Raw genomic sequence first — 23,720 nt, forward strand, 5'->3', positions numbered from 1 at the left:
CGTCGGTTCGGTGCGTCTCGACCTGTCCCTGCCGTTGCTGCTGCTTCGTTTCGGGCTCTATCAGCCTCGGAGATCTCGTGCCTTTGATGCGCCGTGTCGTCACTCCTCACATCATCACGCACGCGCTGCGCGTCTCCGTCCAATGCAATGTATCGCAGGCAGCAGATCGGGAGTGGATGGAAAGAATGTAGAATAGCCTACAGGGGGAAATATTTCTAGTTTATTATTGTAAATAAAAGCGACCAAACAAATGTTTAATTTCTACCAGATTAAACAATTAAGTTCTAATTATTTTTAAATTGCCATGAGCAAAAGAACTGAAAAAATGAAACAATATGTGGATTTAACTCCTTAAAATTGTATTTTATATTATTTTTTGATATTATTAACACACACTCTCTTTCTCTCTCTCTCGGTCTCTCTCTCACACACTCACACACTCACACACACACACACACACACACACACACACACACACACACACACACACACACACACACACACACACACACACACACACACACACACACACACACACACACACACACACACACACACACACACACACACACACACACACACACACACACACACACACACACACACACACAATTATATATTTACATTAGCCGAAAAATGACTATATATAACATTTTCATGTAAAAGTAAATATGCATTTATTCTTAGATTACAAATGAATTTTCCCCCATTTTAAAAAATGTTACTTGAGCTGAACATGGAGCTGAACAATATTCACTTGGATGTTTATTAAACTGATTTAAAAAAAAAAAAAAAAAGAAAAGTGGAATCTTGTAGAACTTATAAAAAAAGTTGAAAATTGCTCGACTTAGTTTGATGAGATGTACAAGCAATGTACATAAAAAACGTAGCGTTCTCATAACTCATAGATCATATAACTTTTTTGCAGTGTTTGTTGTGTGAACAGCAGCGACCAGGAGTTTGTTATCTATCCAAAATATAAATAAATTAATAATCAAAATAGGCCTACATGCGCTAAGAAAATATGCACAAGTTAAAAAGGTCTAAAGTCTAATAAATATTACAACATTTTAAAATACATTCATGGTAATAAATTATTGTTTGATCTCTAAATGATAGCCTAGGGCTATTTGTTAACTATTCAGCAATTACACAATTCATATTAAAGCAGCATGGGTGTGGATTTGCAGTGTAAAAAAACAGCCCATAACTATGCACTACAGATAGATTATAGCCTAAATAACAAATATGTGATGAATAGCTGACACTTTTGGAAAGGGTTTATTTCATTATTTTCCAACTTGGCATACAAAATAGTAAAGAAAACACTGTCTGCAGATGCCCTACTAATAATGACTTGTGGCTGTGTGGTAAGACATGGGAGGAGCTTCAGAAGAATCAACTTTTTCAGCTTTTGAGGCGTTCACTATATTGATTCTTCTCTAAAATTGAGAGGGAAGGTGAATCTGAGCGTCCTTTCCGCATAATGGTGCTTTTCGTAACCAGCAATGATTTTTACGAAGCTTTCTGGTGATTAAGGCTTTTATTTTTGTGCCGTTTATGTGAAGGAGAATGGATTATGAGTACGCGCGCTCCCATCACCATGGCAAGAATCGAGTTGAGAGCGCGCGCGACAGACAAATGACAATTTCAGTCATTATGTTGTTTTTTGTTGCGCTTCTACCGTATGCGCTCACAGCACGTAAGTACGATTTCAGGTGTATTTAGAGTTTATTTAAAGCCATAAGAAGACGTCTGCACTTCATCTTTATTTAAAGGTTATTTTTTGAGGTGTTTGTTTTCATTTCCATATCTACTTAAGGGAATGTCAATTTAGAGGATACGTTTTCCTTAGTTCACGCTAAAATAGCTAATGAAGAATTATTACTTTAAACAGTGGCAATTTGTCATTAACTGCTTTGATTAAAAACAAATACAACTAAATGACAAAAAGTTTTTCATGCTATTTGAAGGCGACCCTATAATCGTTTACAGCACTAATACTAATTGTATTTGGAAGAAACTGTAGTTACCATGGTAAATGTGTGCAAAGAGACGATAAGATAACAAAAATAATAGTTTAGAATAACAATGTTTACTAATAAACATAAGAAAATAAGGTAAAATAGGTAGTTTTATTCACAAAACAGCTCTATATATGCATTATTGCTATTATAAAATAGTTGCCTCATAATACATTTATTAATGACAAGGGTTTTTTGCATAAAATAAAATAAAGTAATTTACGCATTCTTCCGCTAAAAAGATATAGTCCATTATATAACAACGTTGCTATGCAACAAAAACAATCATCCGCCACGTTCGGTGTTTTGATCAAACAGAAGCGATAAAAACGGTATGCTAAATTGAATATAGCCCTAATTGTACATAAAGTTGTTTATTCACTAGTTCATTGGTCTGTATTTCCGAACTCAAGGAGAAAAAATAATAAGTCCCATAGTTGTTTCCTAACTCTTCTTCTTCAATGTTCCTTAGAGTTCAATGGCACGTTAAAGAGCTTGTCCGCCTCCCACCAGGAGCAGAAATGATCCACATCAACACTTGTTTTCCCTTAAGGCCAGTAGTAGCTTTTCAAACCCAGCCATTGTTCCCAACAAACATTTATCTTAAACATGAATAAATATGAGCTCATTGGACACACAAGACGAAAATTTACAAGATGGGAAACCACTTAAAATGCTGAAAAATGACCTTATGCAACCTTTCCAACTGCCGGTCATAAATCCAGTTGTAAAATTTGCTGGAATCATGAAACCTCCTCTTCTTCTGACCCCCAGACTTGGCTGTCATATCCCCCCAGGATCCAGTGCTTCACATTGGCTCGAGCTTGACTGCAGTGTGCACCGTTAGTGCCGAGCTGGAAATAACAGCTAGATCCTTGTACTGGACGCTGAACGGAAGACGCTTGGCGAGAAACACTTACAGAGTCCTGAGCCCAACCGAATCAAGCGTCACACTTCATCAACTCAATGGCTCCTTGCAGCAGTCAGGAGACAACCTGGTTTGCCACCGAAGCAACGGAGAAGTGTTGGCCGGATCGTGTATTTATGTCGGCTGTGAGTGTGTGAACAAGTTTTGGTGTTTTTTCCCTTGTGTTTTTGAATATTCATGCTTCTTTTCATTTAATTTGATTTACAGCACCCCCTGAGAAACCCGTCAACCTGACATGCTGGTCACGAAACACCAAAGATCTCAGCTGTAGATGGAGTCCAGGGAGTACGGGGGAAACGTTCATCAACACCAAATACGTCCTCAAATACAAACTAAAGTGAGATTTTATAACAAAAAAACTTTATATTGCCACATTTTTTTTGCAAGAATCCCTTTCAGCATGCAATTTCCATTTTGATGACCATCTAGATGGTACGGTAAAGAGAAAGACTGCGAGGACTACACGGGAAAGCCGTATATGTGCTACGTTCCACGTGACCTTGCAATTTTTACACCATATGAAGTCTGGGTGGATGCGTCCAATCAGCTCGGCTCTGCCACTTCTGATGTGGTCACCTTAGACATTTTAGATGTAGGTAAGTAGGTCTAAAATACGCTTGTTTGATGGAAAACTGGATGGTGGGATCAAGGTGACTTGGGATTACAATTCCCAACTCACACATAGATGCACAAAACCATCTGAACGTCTCGCATATGGTGCGCACACACTCGTCTGAGAGAATAGATTTTTACAGACTGTAAAAGCACTTTCCAACTGCTGAAACCGTTCCAAAAAGCAACTTGTGAAAATAGAAGTTTGAAGGTCAACAGGCAGCTGAAAGTCTGTTGGCAATTGGTTAAAATGCATTATTTGACATATATTACTTGACAAATTACTTTTTTGACATACCAATGAATTAATCGTATTAATCACAATTAAATTACATCCATCTATCAGCACTTTTTGCAGAGAAAAGCAAAGACATTACTTCACCATCTTCAAGTCCTCATTTCCTCATCTTCTGAAACAATAAGCTATGGAATTCTCCATGATTGGCTTTGCCCTAAAGGCAAGCTTGATTAAAAAACATATCAGTGGACCACGTCCAATCGCAAACATCAATGGAAATGGGAGATTGCATTTGCACGGGCAAAATATCATCTAGCTAATGAGCAGCGATCAAGGTTTATTGGGAGATTCAATTACAAGCAGCTAGTTTTCAACTCTTTGAAGGGAGCTTAAAATTACCTCTTGTATTTTTACTATCTTTTGGGTGATCAACAGTTCTGAAACAAAATTTTCACAGTGTTAGATAATGTGAAACATTTCTGTTCAGTAACTACAGATCCGCCTCCTGATGTCCTTGTGAGCCGTGTTGGAGATTTGGAAGATCAGTTAAGTGTACGCTGGGGAAGTCCTCCTGCCCTGAAAGACTACCTGTTTCAGGCCAAGTATCAGATACGATACCGCGTGGAGGAGAGCGACGAATGGAAGGTATGGTTGGAAGGGTTTTGTCCAATGGTGTCCAATCCTGCTCCTGGAGGGCCAACGTCCTGCAGAGTTTAGCTCCAACATGCCCCAACACACCTGCCTAGAAGTTTCTGGTAATCCTTTAAGATTAGCTGGTTCAGGTGTGTTTAATTGGGGTTGAAGCCAGTGTTGGCAAGTCTGTAATTTTCCTGTGGAATTTGACTACTTTTAAGTTGTTTCCGTGAGTTGATTTCCACCCCAGTACGATTTGGGTGTTCCAACACCCCACCAGACATACAAATTTATAGGAGAATTCGGCTGTTGGAGAAAATGGCTTTGGGCTATTTTTAGGCTATTTTTGGGCACCTTTTGACTGGCCCATTGGCCAACTTTTGTTGCACAGACCTAGCAACCCTAGTTGAACCTAAACTGCACTATTGAATATAATGGTTCCAAGTTTTCACAGCGATGCCATAGGACAGGGGTTCTCAACACTGGCCCTCAAGGTGCTATTTTCTGCAGTTTTACTCCAACCCTATTCAAACAGACCTAAACAAACTAATCAAGGTCTTCAGGATTACTAGAAGGTTATAGTTATTGGGCAACTATTTGAATATGAACAGTTCATGAACAGTGAACAGTTCTTATAATAACCTTTTATTTCTGTGTGTGAAGAACATTTTAATAATCTATAGAAGGTTTTTGCACTATATAGAATATTTTGTGCAAAGGTTCAATAGATATTAAAGGTTCTTCATGGAAGCATGGTTGCCAATAAAGATATTTTGTTTTCAAAGTGTGGAGCAGGATTCGATAGCCCTAACAATTTTGTATCCATACAAAGGAGGCAAACTTAAAATGTATTGAAATGAATAAGTTATCTTTAGGTAAACTTTGAGTATCTCACTGCTGGGCCGAGTGTCCTGGTTTTCGGTAATCAAAATATGGCCACCCTAGTGACCAAAGAAGCATGTTTGAATTCACACTACTCATAAAACAGTAGACGGGAAGTACCTGGATGACCTACTATTTCCGGCGAGATTCTGAAGTGTGTATATGATGGACACTTTACTATCACATGAGGCCACGGAAAAAGAAAGAAACAAAGTAAGGGTGGTGAAAATAAGTACCTACTCAAACTCAAAAGAGTATGCCATTTCGGATACATCCTGATTAAAATCACACCTGAATCAGGTAACCAAGGTCTTTATGCTGCATTAACGCCATGTCGTAATTTCTGTAAATATAGATTCGTATGTCATACACCAATTAGTCTGTGCAGCGCTGCTTCAAGTAGAACACACCTTAAATCTCCAGTGGTCAGGTGGTATAAGTTGTAGCTCTCAGAAAATTAAGAGTTCTACAAGCATTCAAAGCAAAGTTCTACAAGCATGTAAAGGCTTTTTACAATTCAGTATCATTATGGTAGCAGGTGTGTTGGAGCTAAACTTTGCAGGAAATTTCTCTCCAGGAGTAGGATAGGACAACCCTGATTTTAAGGGATAGTTCACCCCAAAATGAATATTCTGTTATTAGTTCTGTTATAATGTCTAGTGCGCATACTTGAAATGTTATTCTTAGTTATTTCTTATCTATTTCCTCTCAGGTGATAGATGATGCTGGAAACCAAACATCATGTCGGTTAGCAGGTCTCAGGGCCGGTACTGTGTATTTTGTCCAAGTACGCTGTAACCCAGTGGGCATATACGGCTCGAAGAAGGCAGGTATCTGGAGCGACTGGAGCCACTCGACCGCCGCGTCGACACCTGGTATTGGTGAGCTAAAATTCATAGCAGTAATGCAACATTGACATTAAGCTTCTGCATCATAAGCTAATTAGATTTAAACCATATGTAAACACCGAAAAAAACACATCAAGCTGCTTGATAGGGATCTCTCACAGGCAGATTTAAAAGACTTCAGTAAAATGTCAAAGCGCTTTAGGGGACAATTGATAAATTCTTTCAGCTTGTCTTAGATTGATAAATTAAAAAAGTCTTAGAGCATGTTAAGATTAAAAGGGCGATCGACCTGAAGCTTAGTGAAAACAGATTTGGTTCATAAGAAATTATGTTACATGTCTTGCATTAAAGAGAGGATGTTATTAAGCTCTTTTTTATGCCAAGCAATATGAGTTATGGCAAGTCTGAGCTCCTCCTCCTGCATTCTATGTTTGATGCTTTAGAGCTCATTAGCAGAGAGATGGTAAATAGCCTATTATTCATGGGTACGTGCACATCGCTCAGGGCAACACTGTGCAATCAACAGCAGTTAAGCAACTGTCGTCAGCTGGGGCTGAATTTAACAAATGTTTTACAAATGGTTGACATATAAAAATATGTAGACCTTAATGCAATAAAATACTAAATGAGCTGGATGATGTACTGAATATTCACAACATATTCAGGAAGAATTTGCTGGCGATTTAAAATTAAGCAATGTCATAGATATCAGCTTTAAGTTTCCTATGAACAGAGCTGTTATTTAGCTGTCAGGCTAGATTCACAATCCTTCCTTTTCCCACAAGTATAAAAGCATTATAGCCTAAACTATTTTTTTATGATTCATTTGTAAGGAATCAGTTCAGTTCAGTGTTGTCATTTATATTAATTAAATGTATTCATATTAAATAATTTTAATAAATTGAAATACAGCTGAAATAAAAAATAGATGAAAAACAGAAATGAGAAATTATACAAGTAAAAATAGCTCATTCAAAACACTAATAATAATATATAAATAATGCAAACACATAAACTTACAAAATTATCACTTTTAATATATTACAAATAATATGTTAAAAATTGTTAAAATTAAGGATTCATCAATATAAAAATTCTGGCTATTACTTATAAGCTAATAATTATAGGACAATAAATGACCAGTGTTCAAATTGTATAAAATGTTGTCTAAATAATTAAATAAAGCACTAAAATCAATCATTTTAAATTCTACAATTGTATTTAGAAATCAAAAGATTATAATGAACAGTAAGAATTATTATATTATAATAATTGACATATGGTACTGATATGTCATGCATCCAAAAATGAATACTGTCAAAATGTTGAAAATTTTAGATTTTTATAATCGGCCAGTCTAAGTACACTATATTGCCAACAGTTTTGGGACTCCTGCCTTTACATGCACATGAACTTTAATGACATCCCTTTCTTAATCCGTAGGGTTTAATATAGAGTTGGCCCATCCTTTGCAGCTATAACAGCTTCAACTCTTCTGGAAAGGCTTTCCACAAGCTTTAGGAGTGTGTTTATGGCAATTTTTGACCATTCTTCTAGAAGCGCATTTGTGAGGTCAGGCACTGATGTTAGACGAGAAGGCCTGACTCGCAGTCTCCGTTCTAATTCATCCCAAAGATGTTCAATCAGGTTGAGGTCAGGAATCTGTGCAGGCCAGTCAAGCTCCACACCAAACTCACTCATTCATGCCTTTATGAACCATGTTTTGTGCACTGGTGTGCAGTCATGTTGGAACATGAAGGGGCCATCCCCAAACTGTTCCCACAAAGTTGGGAGCATGAAATTGTCCGAAATGTCTTGGTATGCTAAAGCATTAAGAGTTCTCTCAGTCAGGCAAGTACCGTTCTCCTGGCAACAGCCAAACCCAGACTCTTCTATCGGATTGCCAAACAGAAGCCCCTTTCACACTGCACGTCGGACCCGCAATAGTCCCGGAACATTGCCGGGTCGCCTTCTGTGTGAAAGCAACCACGTCCCGGCATTGATTACCGAATTCGACCCGGGTCAGGGACCTAGTAATATTGCGGTATTCGACCCGGGACGAGCGCTGTGTGAACAAAAGCCGAAACTAATGCCGCAACGTGTACGTAGTTATCGTGCGACTCCTAGACCTTGTTTTTTCAATAATACAACCCTGCAGTGCCAGAAGAGCTAGTCGGTGTTTTAAACGCAGAGAGTGTTCGTATACAAAAGAAACTCAAATTAAACAAGCAGAAATGTGCGCAAACTGGACACAAGTCGAGACCACGGAGCTCCTTACTATCCGCGCTGAAGCTGAGATCGCTCGCCATTATACGTCACATCAGGATGTCACGTGTCAACTCGACCCGGGACCGTTAAGCGTTGTGTGTGAAAGCGCACATATTACGGGCATTTCGCTGGCAATGTGAATGGACCAAATCTAGCGGCCCGGGAACAAATGCCGGGTCGCATTATCCGTGTATTTGCCGGAATCGCAGTGTGAAAGGGGCTAGAGAAGCATGATTTCGTCACTCAATACATACATAGACAATACATCTCCACTGCTCTAGAGTCCAGTGGCAGTGTGCTTTACACCCCTGCATCCAACACTTTGCATTGCACTTGGTGATGTAAGGCTTGAATGCAGTAGCTCGGCCATGGAAACCCATTCTATGAAGCTCTCTATGCACTGTTCTTGAGCTAATCTGAAAGCCACATGAAGTTTGGAGACCTGTAGCTATTGACTGTGAGAGTTGAAGTCTTCTGTGCACTGTGCCTCAGCATGCGCTGACCCCACTCTGTGATTTTACATGGCTGAGTTGCTGTTGTTCCTAATTGCTACCACTTTGTTATAATATCACTAACAGTTGACCGTGAAATATTTAGTAGTGCGGAAATTTCACAAATTGACTTATTGCACAGGTGGCAACCTCCTCGTACCACGCTTGAATTCACTGAACTCCTGAGAGCGACCCATTCTTTCACAAATGCATGCCTAGGCGCTTGATGTTATACACCTGTGGCCAGTGATTGGAAGATCTGAACTCAATCCCTGCGTCCCAATTCGCATACTATCCATCCTAAATAGTATTCGAAAATAGAATTAGTATGTCCCAAATCGTAGTATGTTGAAAAGAGTATTCCAAAGATTCCCGGATGGTTTACTATTTCCGGTCCGAATTCACAGTATGGATCGATGTGCACTCTAACGGCTGATATTGCCCACAACCCATTGCGAGTTGGACGAGGATTCGATTAGAACTACAAACGCGGATAAAAAGCGTTAAAAAACTACAAACATGACGGATGTGCGAGTTCGACGGTTAAGTAGAGAAGTTTAGATAAAGGGGTTTGAGTGACCAACTACCAATATTTAACCTGACAAAAATATATTTATTCAGTGTTGTCACATTATATTTCACCCGCAGCAGCATTGAGAACTTTTGAAATGACACGTTTGGCCATTAACTTTTAAATGCATCATTATATTTAAACTGTAAATACATGAGGAGAGTCTCTGCATTAAAGACCCACAAATGGCAGATCAACGAGCGGCTACATTTCTCTCCGATACGGTAGGAGATTCAACTGAATGTGGAGGATTTGAACTGTGACGAATCTGACGATGATTGACAGGGCAGTTAAACGGTGACTGGATGCACGTAACTAAGCGACAGAGTCCGTTAAAGATGGCGAAGTAGTATGTCCCGAAGCTTGCATACTTTTCTGCTACACACTCAAAAGTATATACTTTTTCTTCACAAAAAGAGTACATACTTTTAGGACGTAGTATAAGTAGGCGAATTGGGACGCAGCACATGATTTGGAGGTTGTCCCAATAGTTTTGGCAATATAGTGTATTTACATATAGTATTGAGTATTGAACATTTACAGTCATGATTTTATGTAACTGTTTACCAAAAAGTCATGAGAAATATTTTAATATCACTTTCATTTCCCAACAGAAAGGTCACACAGTGGCTCGTGCGATTCAAAGCCCAGTGAGCACAACTCAACGCTTAGAAAGGAGCTCAAGCAGTTTTTCGGCTGGATGCGCAAACACTCTTACGGCTGTACAGACGTCAGCATCAAACTCTACGACCAATGGCGCGTCTGGCTGCAGAAAGCCCAGAAAACACACGACCAGGTCAGTACGGACAAAGCGTACCTCCTTTTGCGACACATATCAAGACGGCAAATCATCACTCTTGGCACACATGAAATGCAGCCTGTGCAAAAAAGCATTTAGTGGTTTTATATGACCCACAAAAAAGAGAGCCAAAATATCTGTTTATTCTTTTGATCAATAGACTCGCATTTGATTGCTTTTACTAATGGTGAAGCATCATATAATCTTCAGACGGTTACCACAACAGACGAGAACGGCCAGTCAAAGTAATCAGCCGGAATGCTAATAAATTCCTTTTAGGTTAGACTGTGCAGCAAGGCTTCAGCTGCGATCCAACAGAGCCCGAGAAGTCTTGTGTGGCGTACTCGTATGCTATCCGACATCCGCTGCACGCTCTCTGAACCGATTCAGTGGTTACTGTTGCTTTGGCCCTGACGACTGTTGGGAAACTTAGGTCGCTTCATTAGTCACACTGTCCTTTGAAGAACACGATGTAACTGCCACAAGAATGGCTGGTACCAATTACGCTTCTCTGTCCCCATATATCAAGTCATCACATTCACTTGTAAATGCCATTGTCTTGCCTTTCAGGTACTACAAAGCGGTAAATCATAGTGAAACTCTAAAGAAGAGCTTGGGAGAGTTTGCGGGGGCCTGCGACGACAAGGTTTTTATCACTCTCCAGTGCTTGGGACGTTTCATCTGGATGAGCCAAGACTCTGAAGGAATCCGTAGTTTGGCGACATGATCTACTGCTCGCCTCCTGCTACAGTCCCTGTCAAATACGTCAAAGGAAGTGCTTTTGTCTCAGACATGTTATTTATAAGGGGCATTAAAACATAAAGAGAGACTGAAAATGACGAAAGAGAGCATAAAATGTTGATGATGGGAGACTTTTTAATTCTCATTTCTCATCTCACCATTGACCTGTCATTCAAAAGAGGACCTTTACACTCAAGACACACATGTAGATTGAAAATGAAAGCAAAAAACCCTGACAGATCAGACAATTTTATATACTATGTTTACCGTATTTGCAAAGAGTGATAATTTAAGCAACAACAAAACGAATTTAAATATTTCACTCTATGAAAATGTTCCTCCAGTGCAATAGCCCCTAATGTTAAAGGGATAGTCCACCCAAAAATGAACATTTTGTCATCATTTACTCCCCCTCAAGTTGTTCCAAACCTGTATGAGTTTCTTTCTTCTGTTGAACACAAAACAAGTTATTTTGAAGATAAGTTGGTAACCAGACAATACCATGGAAGTCAATGGGTGCCGTCAACTATCGGGTTACCAACATTCTTCCAAATATCTTCTTTTTAGTTAAACAGAAGAAAGACTTGTACAGGTTCAATGACAAGTTGGAACAACATGAGGGTGAATAAATAATGACAGAATTTTCATGGTTGCATGAACTATCCCTTTAACAAATTAAACCTTATTGTAAAGTGCTACCAAAAAAGTTAAATGAGGACTGAAGCCCTATAAAAGTATCATAAATCCGACTTGTGCTTTATATTCCAAGGCCTATATTTTGTGTGACGGACAGATCAAATTGAAACGGATCTTAAATCTAGTTCATGAGATAATTAGCAATGTTCTGAATGAATTGTTCTTCACTGATCTAGTTTACGAAACTTTATCTGAATGATTCAATTACGATTCTTGTGTTTAATGACTCAATGATTCAGAGTCAAATAACTGTTCCTCACACAAAACTATCATATGTCTTCAGAAGACTTTGAATATCATCACTTGGAAAACTTTTTAGTGCTTTTGTGTCTTTTTTGAAACTTGAAAGCCTTCACATTAGAAAAAAATGCATACAGTTTGACAGGAATGACGTGAGTGTGAGTGAATAATGACAGACGTTTCATTTCATTTCAGTGTACTGTCCCTTTAATTGGCAAACATTGGATCATTTAAGTGGAATTTTAAATGCAGTTTGCAACTTGTTTATCCTCTCTGTTCAAAGACTTCATGTAAATACTGTATCATTATGTATAAATAGTTTTGTCTGTATAAATGTCTTAAAATATTTATGGAATGTTATGGGAACACTTATTATGCATATGATCATGAACAATATTTAAATTAAGAATTAACAGTTTTATCCTTTCAATGAACATTGTGTTGGTTTAATAAACAAAATGTCAAGCTATTTCAAACATAAACAAAATGATAAAATGAAAGATATTTTAATAAAAATATGATTCGCAAACCCTGCAACAGCATCAGCAATGCAGTCTATCTATGAGGCGCAGAGACAGCAATCGATACCTTAGATGACTCTTCATTAGAAGGGAAAGTTCATAGAGGATCTGAATCCATTTCTGTCTCCTGAGACAGACTACATCTCACTCCGGCTCTTCCGAGTCATACTTGAAGTCTTGCAGAATCTCACTCAAAGCAGCTGTATTCTTTATTACACTGACAGAGATGGGGCGAAACAGAAAGAGACAGATTTTTTATTTGGATGTTTAACAATAATAGGTTTTAATCATTACCCTGATATACTGTACAAAGTACAACAAAACCAAGATGAAACATTATAGTATTGATACAGTAGTGATATTTTCTTTATTTAATGAATTGTATAAAAATTTATACTTTTTTATTCATTTTTAATTAAATTACATTAATTTATTTTATTAATTCATTGTTTTTATCAGTAATATTCAATATATAACAGCAGAAATATATTAATAATATAATTATTTTAAATGTTTTATATCAACGTATTATAACATCTAACATAAAAGTGTGTGTGTGTGTGTGTGTGTGTGTGCATATACATATATCTTTTATAACATTATAAATCTTTACTACCACTTATCAATTTAACACATCCTTGCTGAATAAAAGTATTAATTTCTTTTAAAAAAAAATAAGAAGAAAAAAAAACTTACTTTTGAACAGTAGTGTATATTGTTAGAAAATCTTAATTTTCTTTTTTTAATGCATTTATTCTTATTATTTTAAATAAATGTTATTTTTGGACGGTTAATTCATCAAAGAATCCTGAAAAAAATATCATAGGTTGTAAAAAAAATATTAAGAGGTTTATTTAAAACATTGCAACATTAATAATAAATCAGCATATTAGAATTGATTTCTGAAGGATCATCTGACACTGAAGACTGGAGTAATGATGCTGGAACAATTTTAAATTGTAATGATATTTCACAGAAAGTTTTTTCTGTATTTTGATAAAATAAATGTGGGCTTGATGAGCATAAGGAATTATAAGAATATTCAAAAACAAACTTTTGACTCTCTATACACCACCACAATGGATTTGAAATGAAATGAACAAGATGTGCTTTAACTGCAGACTTTTAAAAAGTAATGGGACAATTGGCTGCTCATATTCAGCCAAATGCTTCAGAACTCATTGGACGGCGCTTCACAGTGCAGATGGACAATGACCCAAAGCATACTGCGAAAGCAACCAATGAGTTTTTAAGGGAGAGAAGTGGAATGTTATGCAATGGCAGAGGTGGACAGTAACTAAGTACATTTACTTGAGTACTGTACTTAAGTACACTTTTTGAGTATCTGTACTTTACTGAAGTATTATTTTTTCTGGAAACTTATGACTTTTACTTCACTACATTTGAAAGACAAATATCGTACTTTTTACTCCACTACATTTTTATCAAGGTCGAAAGTCGTTTCTGTAGCAGCTCTAAAAGTCGCAGGACTTTTTTTAGTGTGGTTGTTTCAGACAGTCTGTCAGGAATCACTCTTATAGGGTCATATACATTTTCCCAACTTTTTTTGAACACTGATCAGTTCATAGCAAAATGGAAGAAGATGTGTGTGCACCCATAGCCATACTTTGAAAGTATCTTTCAGTTTAAAAAAAATCAAGATTAGTTTAGTTGGCATACACTTGGTGCATGTCTTATAAAATATTAAAAATGTAAATGTCTGGGAGAAAGAGAAGAGTAAAGTTGGGAGAATATCAGATGTGTATCAGTGTATTGGATCCGTGCGTTCGGCCTTAAAGAGACAGCAGCTTTGTAAAGAGCTTTGTAACTTTTATACAAGTATTTAAATGAGTTTAAGTTAGTCGTATGCTAGTACGTCAGATGGAGCATCATTGACTGGCTTAAACCATGTTATGGCATAATGTGCATTTATACAACAATAATAAAATAATGCATTGCCATAAAAAAGGAAATTTACTTTGATACTTAAGTACTTTTGAAAACGAATACTTCTGTACTTTTACTTGAGTAAAAATCTATTTTTACAACTTTCACTTGTAACAGAGTAATATTTGACCAGTAGTACTTTTACTTTTACTCAAGTAATAGAGTTGTGTACTTTATTCCACCTCTGTGCAATGGCCAAGTCAATGACCTGACCTGAATCTGATTGAGCATGCATTTCACTTGCTGAAGACAAGACTGAAGGGAAAATGCCTCAAGATCAAGCAGGAACTGAAGACAGTTGCAGTAGAGCCCTGGCAGAGCATCACCAGGGATGAAACCCAGCGTCTGGGACTCTGGGGATGTCAATGCATTCCAGACTTCAGGCTGTAATTGACTGCAAAGGATTTGCAACCAAGTATTGAAAAGTGAAATTAGGGGCCAAGCACCAAAGGTGCGGAGTCCCTCTTGAAATCGTTAGCATTCCTATTATTAATAATATTCTGCTACTTCTTTTTCTTCTGCTCTGGAAGTCTATGGAAGCCTATAGAACCGCTTGCGGGAAAGTTATGAAATTTGGTACACTGATAGAGGTCAGTACCAATAGTAACCACACCAAATTTGGAGTCTCTAAATCCTTTCCTCTAGTGCCACCAACTGTCCAAAGTTTTACTCATGTTTATGCTAATAACTTTTGAACCATAAGAGCTAGACACAAACATTTTTTCCTCTGATTCCTTGGCTCAAGCCGATTTGATTGCACCTTATGACGTCATTTTCCGAATTCAGTATCGAATTCAAGTTGATTCATCAAATCATTTTTGATAAACGCGCAAACAAATTTTACGTAGTGGTTGCAAAAACACACTAAAGTCTATATCTCCGCAACGCTTTATCATATTCAAAAAAAATTTGGTACACGTCATCACAAGTATGACCTGAGGACACATGCCGCGTTTCGGCGAAAGCACCACCTACTGATCCGGAGATACGAAAATTGTTGGCTTATGACTTCTGAACCGTTTATCCAAAAATCAATCAAATAAAATAACCTTGTTAGATTTGGGGTGTCATGCTGAATCGACTAATATCCAATTTTGACATGTCGGCCATTTTGGATGTTGGCCATTTTGAATTATGTGCTAAAAAGCTGTATTTTATGAACACATGAATGGATTGTTACGAAACTAGGTATGGGTCATCACCACTATGCCCTGAAGTAGCCTGAGAAGTTCCAAAACAGCGCCACCTAGTGGAGTTTTTTTTCTTCAAACGCTTATAACTTTGGGTGTGGTTAGCATATTTTGATGGGAGTAACTTTTTTGTCTCCTGAATCCTTACCGAGTCCAACGATACCAGATTTCCCAGGTTTCGATGTATAGTTTGTGCAGAGTTGTAATTAAGTGCTTACCAAACATTAGCTGATATTCTCATAACCGCTAGTCCAATCGAGGCGAAAACAGCGTCAGAATTTCGGAAACATAGGTTGATAGCTAAAAGTTAATGCCAAAACATTGATAGTAAGGGGTAGTAAAATCCAATCAAAGTCAGGTGTCAGTCATTTTTAATGTGTTTTTTTTTTCATTTAAATGTCTAACTCCAAAACGAAATGAGATATTTTCACCAAAATCCACATAGACATCTATGGGCTCACTCTGAGGACACACAATTTTTTTTAATGATTGTGCCTCTTGGTGGCACTATAATTAAACAAAACATGTAATTTTGGTAACACACTATACAACTCAATGTATTAATGTGGGGTTTCAACATTTTTGCTTAAAAAGTGTCTCCAAATGTCTCACTCATTTTTGTTAGCTTACTTGTTTGCTTTTGTTGCGCTTGGCCCCGGTAATGCGAAACAAAGCATTCAATATAAAGCAGCTATATTATGATTTATGATTGTGTCCCATTACTTTTGGTCCCTTAAAAAGTATGAGGCAGGTATACAAACTGTTGTAATTCCTACACCGTTCACCTGATTTAGATGTAAATACCCTCAAATTAAAGCTAAAAGTTGTTTGTTACATTTCAAATCCATTGTGGTGGTGTATAGAGCCAAAACGATTAGAATTGTGTCGATGTCCCAATATTTATGGATCTGTCTGTATATACTGCTCCGCGGATAACGGTTTAAATGAACAAACTTTGAGTGCTGATCAAGAGTTTTGTGCAAGCAATTTAAGGTCGCGAGACCTGCAACTCTTGTCCCAAATATAGCAGGCTTCATTCAGTGATTGAAACAAATATTATTAATATTAATTGAAGTTTTACAGCATATTGAGCGCTCTGAGCGAGCTCTGCTGTGCTAAACATGGAGCTTTTCCCTGGCATGGTAAATAATCACACCAGTGAAAGCAGTGCATTTATCCTTTAATCATGCAATATCTCTTCAGTCAGTACAGTAGCCTACATTTTAGTTATGTTTCTGTTTAATGTTAAATCAAATGAGGCATGGTATGCTAACTGTATTTTTGCATAGCTTACATATAACTTTATCTCGCGGGGTCGCAGCTCAACAATTTTATCTCCTACCGACCAAAATCCAACGTACTTCCAGACATGTCGAGTTGGGCTCTGCACTTTCTGCCATCTTCTCTGCAAGACGCGTCCACTTTCAGCAGTGACTCCTGTGACCTGTCCCTGAACCCCCATGTGCGCGCTCACTCGTGAAGCAGACAGCCACACCTCTACTACCACGGCGGGGGATTTGTTTCCGCTTTTTTTGTAATTTTTTTAAAATTAATTTTAATATTAATTTTCACCTTCGAAATTTGTTTTTTAAATTTCAAAATACAGAAAAAACTGTAATATTGTGAAATATTATTACAATTTAAAATAATGGTTTTCTATTTAAAAAAATTGTTCCAGCATCATTACTTCATATATTCACTTCATAAATTCAATTTAAATGTTAAAGTATATTAAAATAGAAAACCATTATTTTGAAGTGTAATAATATTTACTACTATTGCCATCAGTGTTGGGAAAGTCACTCTAGAAAAGTAATTAATTACTAGTTACTAATTACATCTTCAACAGTGTAATTCTATTACTGTACTAATTAATCTTTCTAAACAATATCGCATCCCATATCAACCTCAACTATATGAACAATACAATGATAGACATGGAACGGCTCTTTTAATTCTTTCAAATATATAATATAAAATTGCAGAAATTATTATTGACCAAACTGACCAAAATATTTAAATTTTAACATTAGACATTACATTTTAATGTTGAATCTACTATTTTATTCTTTTATATAGAATTGTTCAGGTCGATAAAGTATTTAATGCAATCACATCAGAAGTAGCGCTAATTATATTACAGAAAAGTTCAAACTAATTAATTACTTGAATTTTATAAGGGAAAAGTACTTAAATTACAGCAATTCATGACGTAGTAATGACGATTACACCTATCACTACTTGCCAGTCATTTTGTGTATCATGTATTTGACATTAGGAGGCGTGTAGAAAAAGTTGCACTTACTCCTGTTTGATCTCGCGGACTTTCTCCTGGAAATCCTCATCTTCTGGGTGATCCTGGGCGTTCTGCTTGGCCAACTGTAACTTCGCTGTCTAAAAAGAGGTTAATGTAGATAGACATTAATACAGTAAACAGTTACAGATTTGGTTAAATACTATTTTAGTTTTTTGCATAAAAATAGGAGCAAAATCATGCTAACTGGATGACACAAAAGTAATGCATGACTTAAATGTTTATTTACTACCCTAAGTAAATACACTTGACAGTGCACATCATAGAATGGTTTCTTATGCATATAAAATATCAATGCACTGACTGAAATGTTGCATCCCATGATGCAAAATGCACTCAACTTTCCATTTACAATGTGATTAATCAATTTCCAGCTATTTTATCAGACTGACAAAATAATCTGGAATTTAAAAGCACATTAGAATGCTTTATATATTGTTGATATGATAAAAGTGCCTACCAGCTCTAGCTTTTCTTTCTCTTTTATCTGCAGTTTGTCAATGTGCTCTGAAAGGTCTGGCCGGTCGAAGTCTTGGTGCAGTTGCTCTTTAATCTTCAGAACTTCTTTGGAAATGCCACAGAATGCTTTTGTTATCTCATTTACCAGCTGTTTGTAGTGCTCAAAGTCATAGTGTGGTCCCGTCCTTAAGTACGCCTCATGACCCCTGAGAACAACAACTGTATTACCTCAAAATACCTCAGACAGACAGAAAGATAGATAGATAGATAGATAGATAGATAGATAGATAGATAGATAGATAGATAGATAGATAGATAGACTTACTCCTCAAATAGTTTGTACGCCTCCACACGCTCAGCTTGAAGAACATAAAATCTTCTGACCAAATTTTTGAAGTCTGTAGGTGCCTTTAAAAAATGAAAGATGCATGATATTAAGTTAGGATAGACAACACACAAAACATCAAAGACTTTAAGAACAATATGAATCCCATATATTTATGTATGTGTGTATGATTAACTTATTCATAAACTGTTATTTAAACGGTAGGCTACTTCAAATCATAAATTATCCCCAAGGCAAATGTTCAAAACATATAATCCACAGTGATATAATAAGAAAGTATTTGTATATATTGTAGTATTATTTTTTGTTAATATGAACTTTACTACTATTTATGTAATATTTGTAACTTTTATTAGAATAAAATTGTTGAACATTTGTACTTCTGTATAGCATTAGCAATTTAGCGACTTTGTATACATTTTCTGGTAATTTCATATTCTTGAATCTAATTATATGAAACAGGCTGAATTTTTAGCATTAACTTACCATGATGCTGAAACTGTGCTTTCGGTGTTTTCGTTTCTTGGCTGATGTTTCTAATCACTCGCGACATGTGTGTCGTTTCGTGTAGTCACGCTGTAGCACTCACTTCCTGTTTAGGTTCGCGGACAACAACGTCATGTGACGTCACCGCGATGCGATGCTCGCGTACTGGCCAAACCTGAATAAAGATTAATTTGAGATATATATATATATATATATATATATATATATATATATATATATATATATATATATATATATATATATATATATATATATATATATAGTTTATTTTGACTAGTTATTTCTACACCCCTATTTATTTTTTCTTTCTGTCGTATTTTCTATTTGGCCCTTTTTAATTCTTGTGTTGTAGCTGCCATTTTGACTGTTAATATGCTATATTGTTAATATAATGGTTTATGCCTTTTAGCACAATTACTTAAAGGGATAGTTCACCCAAAATAAAAATAAAAATCTGTCATTATTTACTCGCCCCCAAGTCCCAAACCTGTATGAGTTTCTTTGTTATGTGGAGCATAAAAGAAGATATTTTGAAGAATGTTTGTAACAAAACAGTTAATGGGTCCTCATTGACTTCCATAGTATTTTTATTTTATTTTACTTTTTATCTAGCATTTGCTACTTTATATTATGCAATTCTGACTATATAACTTAAACTCTGGCCTTTATATAACGCAATTCTGAGATAAAAAGTCGCAATTAATATTTTATTTTTTAAAGCTTCCATAGTTTGGTTACAAACATTCTTCAAAAAAAGTATTTTATGTTCCATATAACAAAGAAATCCATACAGGTTTGGAGTAAATGATGACAGATTTTTGGGTGAACTATCCCTTTAAGTAACTGCGATAAAAATAACTGCTTCAATTTAAACAATAGCCTATATATTTATTCTCCATGATAAAGCAATGTAATGTTTGTTTACGCTATAACAGTTTTAATCGATTCACTTTTAACCGGTATAAACACAAACACAACATAAACCGGTATAATTTTACAATACAAATGCTCAATTTAAATGTGTAGTGCTAAAGCGCCACTAGGGGGTGCCAATGTCCTATATTTTTGCACCTAAATTGTGCATGAATTCACGTCAGGTTAAAGTTTTACATTTTGACTACTAACTTTTTTATGTACATAAATAATATTTAAGAAACGCCTCAGTTAAATAATATATTTTTTTATAGTTATATTGCACATGCATTAAATCATTCAATCTCATTCAATCGGACCTGTAAAGCTTCCAATCTGCGTTGTAGGCACAGTGCAGTCTTGTCTCTACTAGCTCAGAGGGGCTCTGTTAGACTTGTTCTGACACACCACTGAATGAGACAAAAGCCTGGAGAGTTCAAAGGGGCAAAAGCAGACTGCCCTGGTTACATTGGGCTGTGGAGCTCAGCTCAATGGCTCTGATGTGCATTAAATACCGCTCTACTCAAGGGGTGGGGTGGATGGAGATAAGTTTTAATGCTGAAATATGAGCAATCCGAACTAAGGCGGATAAATAAGGCACGCCAAGAGGGATTGTCTTTACGCGTGGAGAGGAGTTCAAAAATCAGTTGCCGGACACGACATTGGGAATTGGGATAAAAACTGTAGCACGCGCTGCACCGGAGACTAGTGCGTTCCCCTCGTGGATACTTCAGTTTGCACTCGAAATAGTAATTATATATTTGTGGAATATACGCAGGGGAGACGCATTACAAAACAAACGAGGGACAAAATGAGAGTGTTGCATGTGCACCACAACTCCTGGACTCTGTGGACTGTGTTCATGTGTGTTATGAGTGGAGTTCATTCACAAGAAAGACAGTAAGTATGTTTGTAATGCTGTTTAACGCATGCTATAACCCGCTTTTTCATTTCAAGCATGCATATTTTGATTAGACTTCAGTCAGGTTCAGCCAGAAATGTTTGTGCATCAACCAAAAATAAACTCAGCAGCACAGCTGTTTAATGTGTGTGGACGTAACAAATTACATGTAATCCGTTACAAAAATGTTCACGGTAAGCATAGTTGTTATCAAAATAGCATAGTCACTGTAGCCTATGTAGTGGTAATACTGTAACACACACTGTGTAAACTAACATGGGATCCTCTTCAAGGAAGCTTTATTGGCTAACACTTTATTTTAGTGTCCGTTACACGTTACATGTACTTACAATAGTAATAACAGTAAATTATGTATAATTACATGCAATTAACACTCAACTAAAACCCTATAGTAAATATATGTTAATTAATATTACTGAGTACTTAAATATTTTATTACACTGTAATAATGACACTCTAAAATAAAGCCTAACTGAGTTTTGTTGTAACAGTAACTGATGTTTTGATCAAGAAGCTACTCGGCTTCAATGTTGCTATGTTGTAATGATTTTTACATCAGACCATTATTCTACTCAGATTCTTTCAACTTTCAGAACCCACTTCACTTTACCAAGGCCTTTTCTTATCAGGACACATTTTTACTGTATGGTTCTTGGGTTTACTGATAATGCTGATGATGTTACGCTGATTTTGCCAAGTTGGTTCATTCTTATTGGTCCTGGAACCAGATGTCTGTAACAACCCCTATATATATTCTCAAGCCCCAAGCATAATTCTAACCCTAAACCTAATGTCAAACGTTTGCTTGACGAGAATGTTGTCGTGTTAATTGACCCAGAAACTACAGAAGTCCGCAAACTTCTTCATCCTTCATACCAGAGTTGGGTAGAGCTCAGTGCCAGTGTCCGTACCTGTTACACATGGTCGTGCCAAGTATTTCGAACACCAGAGAAAGAGGTCAATAACCAGCTTGACCTCTTTGACAAAGAGCTACATTCTCTTGAGTCAGCCTGTGGCTGTTCTTTCCTTCAACAAGAGAGTGCTATCATGTAAACACTGAATATTTCTATGCCCACCGCACACACGAGACCATTGTAAGATAGGAAGGTGAGGATCAAATGCAGTCAATTCCGCATAGATGCCTTGGAAGGGATTTTCTCATGCCTTGAGACTTAAATTGCCTCTGGCCTTGCTGAACCGTAATGCCAATCACCTGATATCTCACACTCAGGCAGGCTATTAAACTCAAGGACACTGAGTTTCCCGGGTTTATTTGGGCATGTAATGGGTCAGAGAGTCACCTTCCAAATGTTTCTCATCGTTTAAGGTCACTGGAACCATAATTGTAACTGGATTTTTGCAGTTGTCTAGACAACTTGGATTCCGAAGAGGCGGAAAACACCTGAAGAATTAGGTTAATGTCACTTAATTGTATAATAATATTGCCCTAACCTTTGAGAAAGCCCTATTAGATTGTATTACATTGACCCCCAAAATTGGGTTTGTCCAGCCCTGTGAATTTTTCCTTCTAAGAGAACACACCAAACATGGAAAGAAATGGTCTAATGATCATTGCAGAGATTGAAAACAAAATGTGTCTGGAAATAACTCTATTACTGCTTTCAGAGGCAAGAATCAGGGGTGGGTACGTAATTTTATTTCACAATAAAGATATATAATACCATATAGTAATGTTTTTATGATATCAAAAATTTGATATTGAAATTTCATAAATCACCATTTTCAAAGAAAAAAGTAAAAAAAACTCAAGCTTACTAAAGTAAAACCATGATAAAAAAAGAGCAAAATAGATCAAAACAAATAAAATGGACCTGAAAAACTACATAAATGTATATAGTAATCAAACGTATAAAAGCACTGAATTTTCTTTAGTGTGCTTCCTATTAAAGTTACAAAAGTGATTCAGTCAAGAGCAGTGAGAGATTTTCTCTTTTTTTGTTGTTGTTTGATTAGCATTAATAATGACAGCGGTTCATTTGGACAGTTGCTTTAAAGGGGTGGTAAAACACATTCTTTCGAATGCTTCGTTTAAAAAAAAAAAATACACCTTTATTCTACACTGCTCTGTCCCTCCTTATAAAAACGGTCTGATTGTTTCTGGGTTCTATGAAGCCAGTCACTCAAAAATACGCAGTGGGCTCAGATTGGTTAGCTGGCCCAGTGTGTTGTGATTTGCTAACCGCCTAGTGCACATTGTTCGATATCTTTAAAACGATTATAGCCAAATATCTGTTGCAAGAAATATTTACCCAAAACTTTGGCTTTACTATAGTAGCCAAATCAAACACAGAACCATGTTTAGCATGCCTGTAGATAAACAATACATAAAAGCTCTAATCAAAGAATAATTTCAAGTTCGCTGTTGAGATTTTAAAAAGCTTGTAACGTTAGGTGTTTGTCAGATAATGTTAAGTATGAATGAGCATTTAACAAACTGGTTTGCAGAGCCAAACACATTGTCATTTGTCTACTTCCTTACTACAACGTACAATTAACAATACAAACTATTACAGGAAAACACATTGACGAAAAATAAATCATACTTACAGGTTGTGGGCCGTTTTTAAATTTGAAACTGCTCCATCTTTCAGGACAAGCCGTTGTGCAAAT

General features: G+C 36.6%; 3 protein-coding genes across 5 annotated transcripts in view; 2 read left to right on the plus strand and 1 right to left on the minus strand.

Annotated features, from left to right (window-relative positions):
* Window positions 1–67: 67 nt before the first annotated feature.
* rex1bd (required for excision 1-B domain containing) lies at window positions 68–19,390 on the minus strand. 2 transcript variants are annotated; one of them, XR_010897892.1, is made up of 6 exons: window positions 19,235–19,390; window positions 18,728–18,810; window positions 18,404–18,608; window positions 17,935–18,023; window positions 12,560–12,709; window positions 68–197 (listed from the first exon to the last, which is right to left on the minus strand). XR_010897892.1 is itself a non-coding variant. In XM_067415979.1 (5 exons), the coding sequence occupies exons 1-5, from the start codon at window positions 19,235–19,237 to the stop codon at window positions 12,637–12,639; spliced, it is 453 nt and encodes a 150-aa protein (XP_067272080.1). In that variant the 5' UTR covers window positions 19,238–19,390; the 3' UTR covers window positions 12,336–12,636. The 2 variants fall into 2 exon arrangements, 1 of the variants encoding a protein (XP_067272080.1); XM_067415979.1 differs by lacking the exon at window positions 68–197 and having other exon boundaries at window positions 12,336–12,709.
* crlf1b (cytokine receptor-like factor 1b) lies at window positions 1,384–11,666 on the plus strand. 2 transcript variants are annotated; one of them, XM_067415974.1, is made up of 8 exons: window positions 1,384–1,702; window positions 2,799–3,077; window positions 3,160–3,289; window positions 3,382–3,548; window positions 4,290–4,447; window positions 6,030–6,198; window positions 10,114–10,291; window positions 10,865–11,666. In XM_067415974.1, the coding sequence occupies exons 1-8, from the start codon at window positions 1,573–1,575 to the stop codon at window positions 11,019–11,021; spliced, it is 1,368 nt and encodes a 455-aa protein (XP_067272075.1). In that variant the 5' UTR covers window positions 1,384–1,572; the 3' UTR covers window positions 11,022–11,666. The 2 variants fall into 2 exon arrangements, with proteins under 2 accessions (XP_067272075.1, XP_067272076.1); XM_067415975.1 differs by lacking the exon at window positions 10,865–11,666 and having other exon boundaries at window positions 10,110–10,393.
* A 1,005-nt stretch (window positions 19,391–20,395) lies between the features above and the next one.
* cpamd8 (C3 and PZP like alpha-2-macroglobulin domain containing 8) overlaps window positions 20,396–23,720 on the plus strand; it is a 41,939-nt gene continuing 38,614 nt past the window's right edge. The window contains exon 1 of the mRNA XM_067415981.1: window positions 20,396–21,067. Within this exon, the coding sequence (XP_067272082.1) occupies window positions 20,979–21,067 (89 nt within the window). The 5' untranslated portion in view covers window positions 20,396–20,978. The remainder of the gene's footprint in view (window positions 21,068–23,720) is intronic.

The sequence above is a fragment of the Pseudorasbora parva genome, chromosome 14, assembly GCF_024679245.1.
Source record: "Pseudorasbora parva isolate DD20220531a chromosome 14, ASM2467924v1, whole genome shotgun sequence".
Lineage (NCBI taxonomy): Eukaryota > Metazoa > Chordata > Actinopteri > Cypriniformes > Gobionidae > Pseudorasbora > Pseudorasbora parva.

What these genes read in the sequence shown, in the direction of transcription:
- rex1bd (XM_067415979.1), bottom strand. An exon ending in GCGTACAAACTATTTGAGGA is followed by an intron (nt 18,609 to 18,727) that starts GTAAGTCTATCT and finishes TGTTGTTCTCAG; the next exon opens with GGGTCATGAGGCGTACTTAA. An exon ending in GTCCGCGAGATCAAACAGGA is followed by an intron (nt 12,710 to 17,934) that starts GTAAGTGCAACT and finishes CATCTCTGTCAG; the next exon opens with TGTAATAAAGAATACAGCTG.
- crlf1b (XM_067415974.1), top strand. Translation starts at nt 1,573, where the DNA reads ATGGATTATGAGTACGCGCGCTCCCATCACCATGGCAAGAATCGAGTT. An exon ending in AGGAGAGCGACGAATGGAAG is followed by an intron (nt 4,448 to 6,029) that starts GTATGGTTGGAA and finishes ATTTCCTCTCAG; the next exon opens with GTGATAGATGATGCTGGAAA. An exon ending in CCCAGAAAACACACGACCAG is followed by an intron (nt 10,292 to 10,864) that starts GTCAGTACGGAC and finishes CTTGCCTTTCAG; the next exon opens with GTACTACAAAGCGGTAAATC.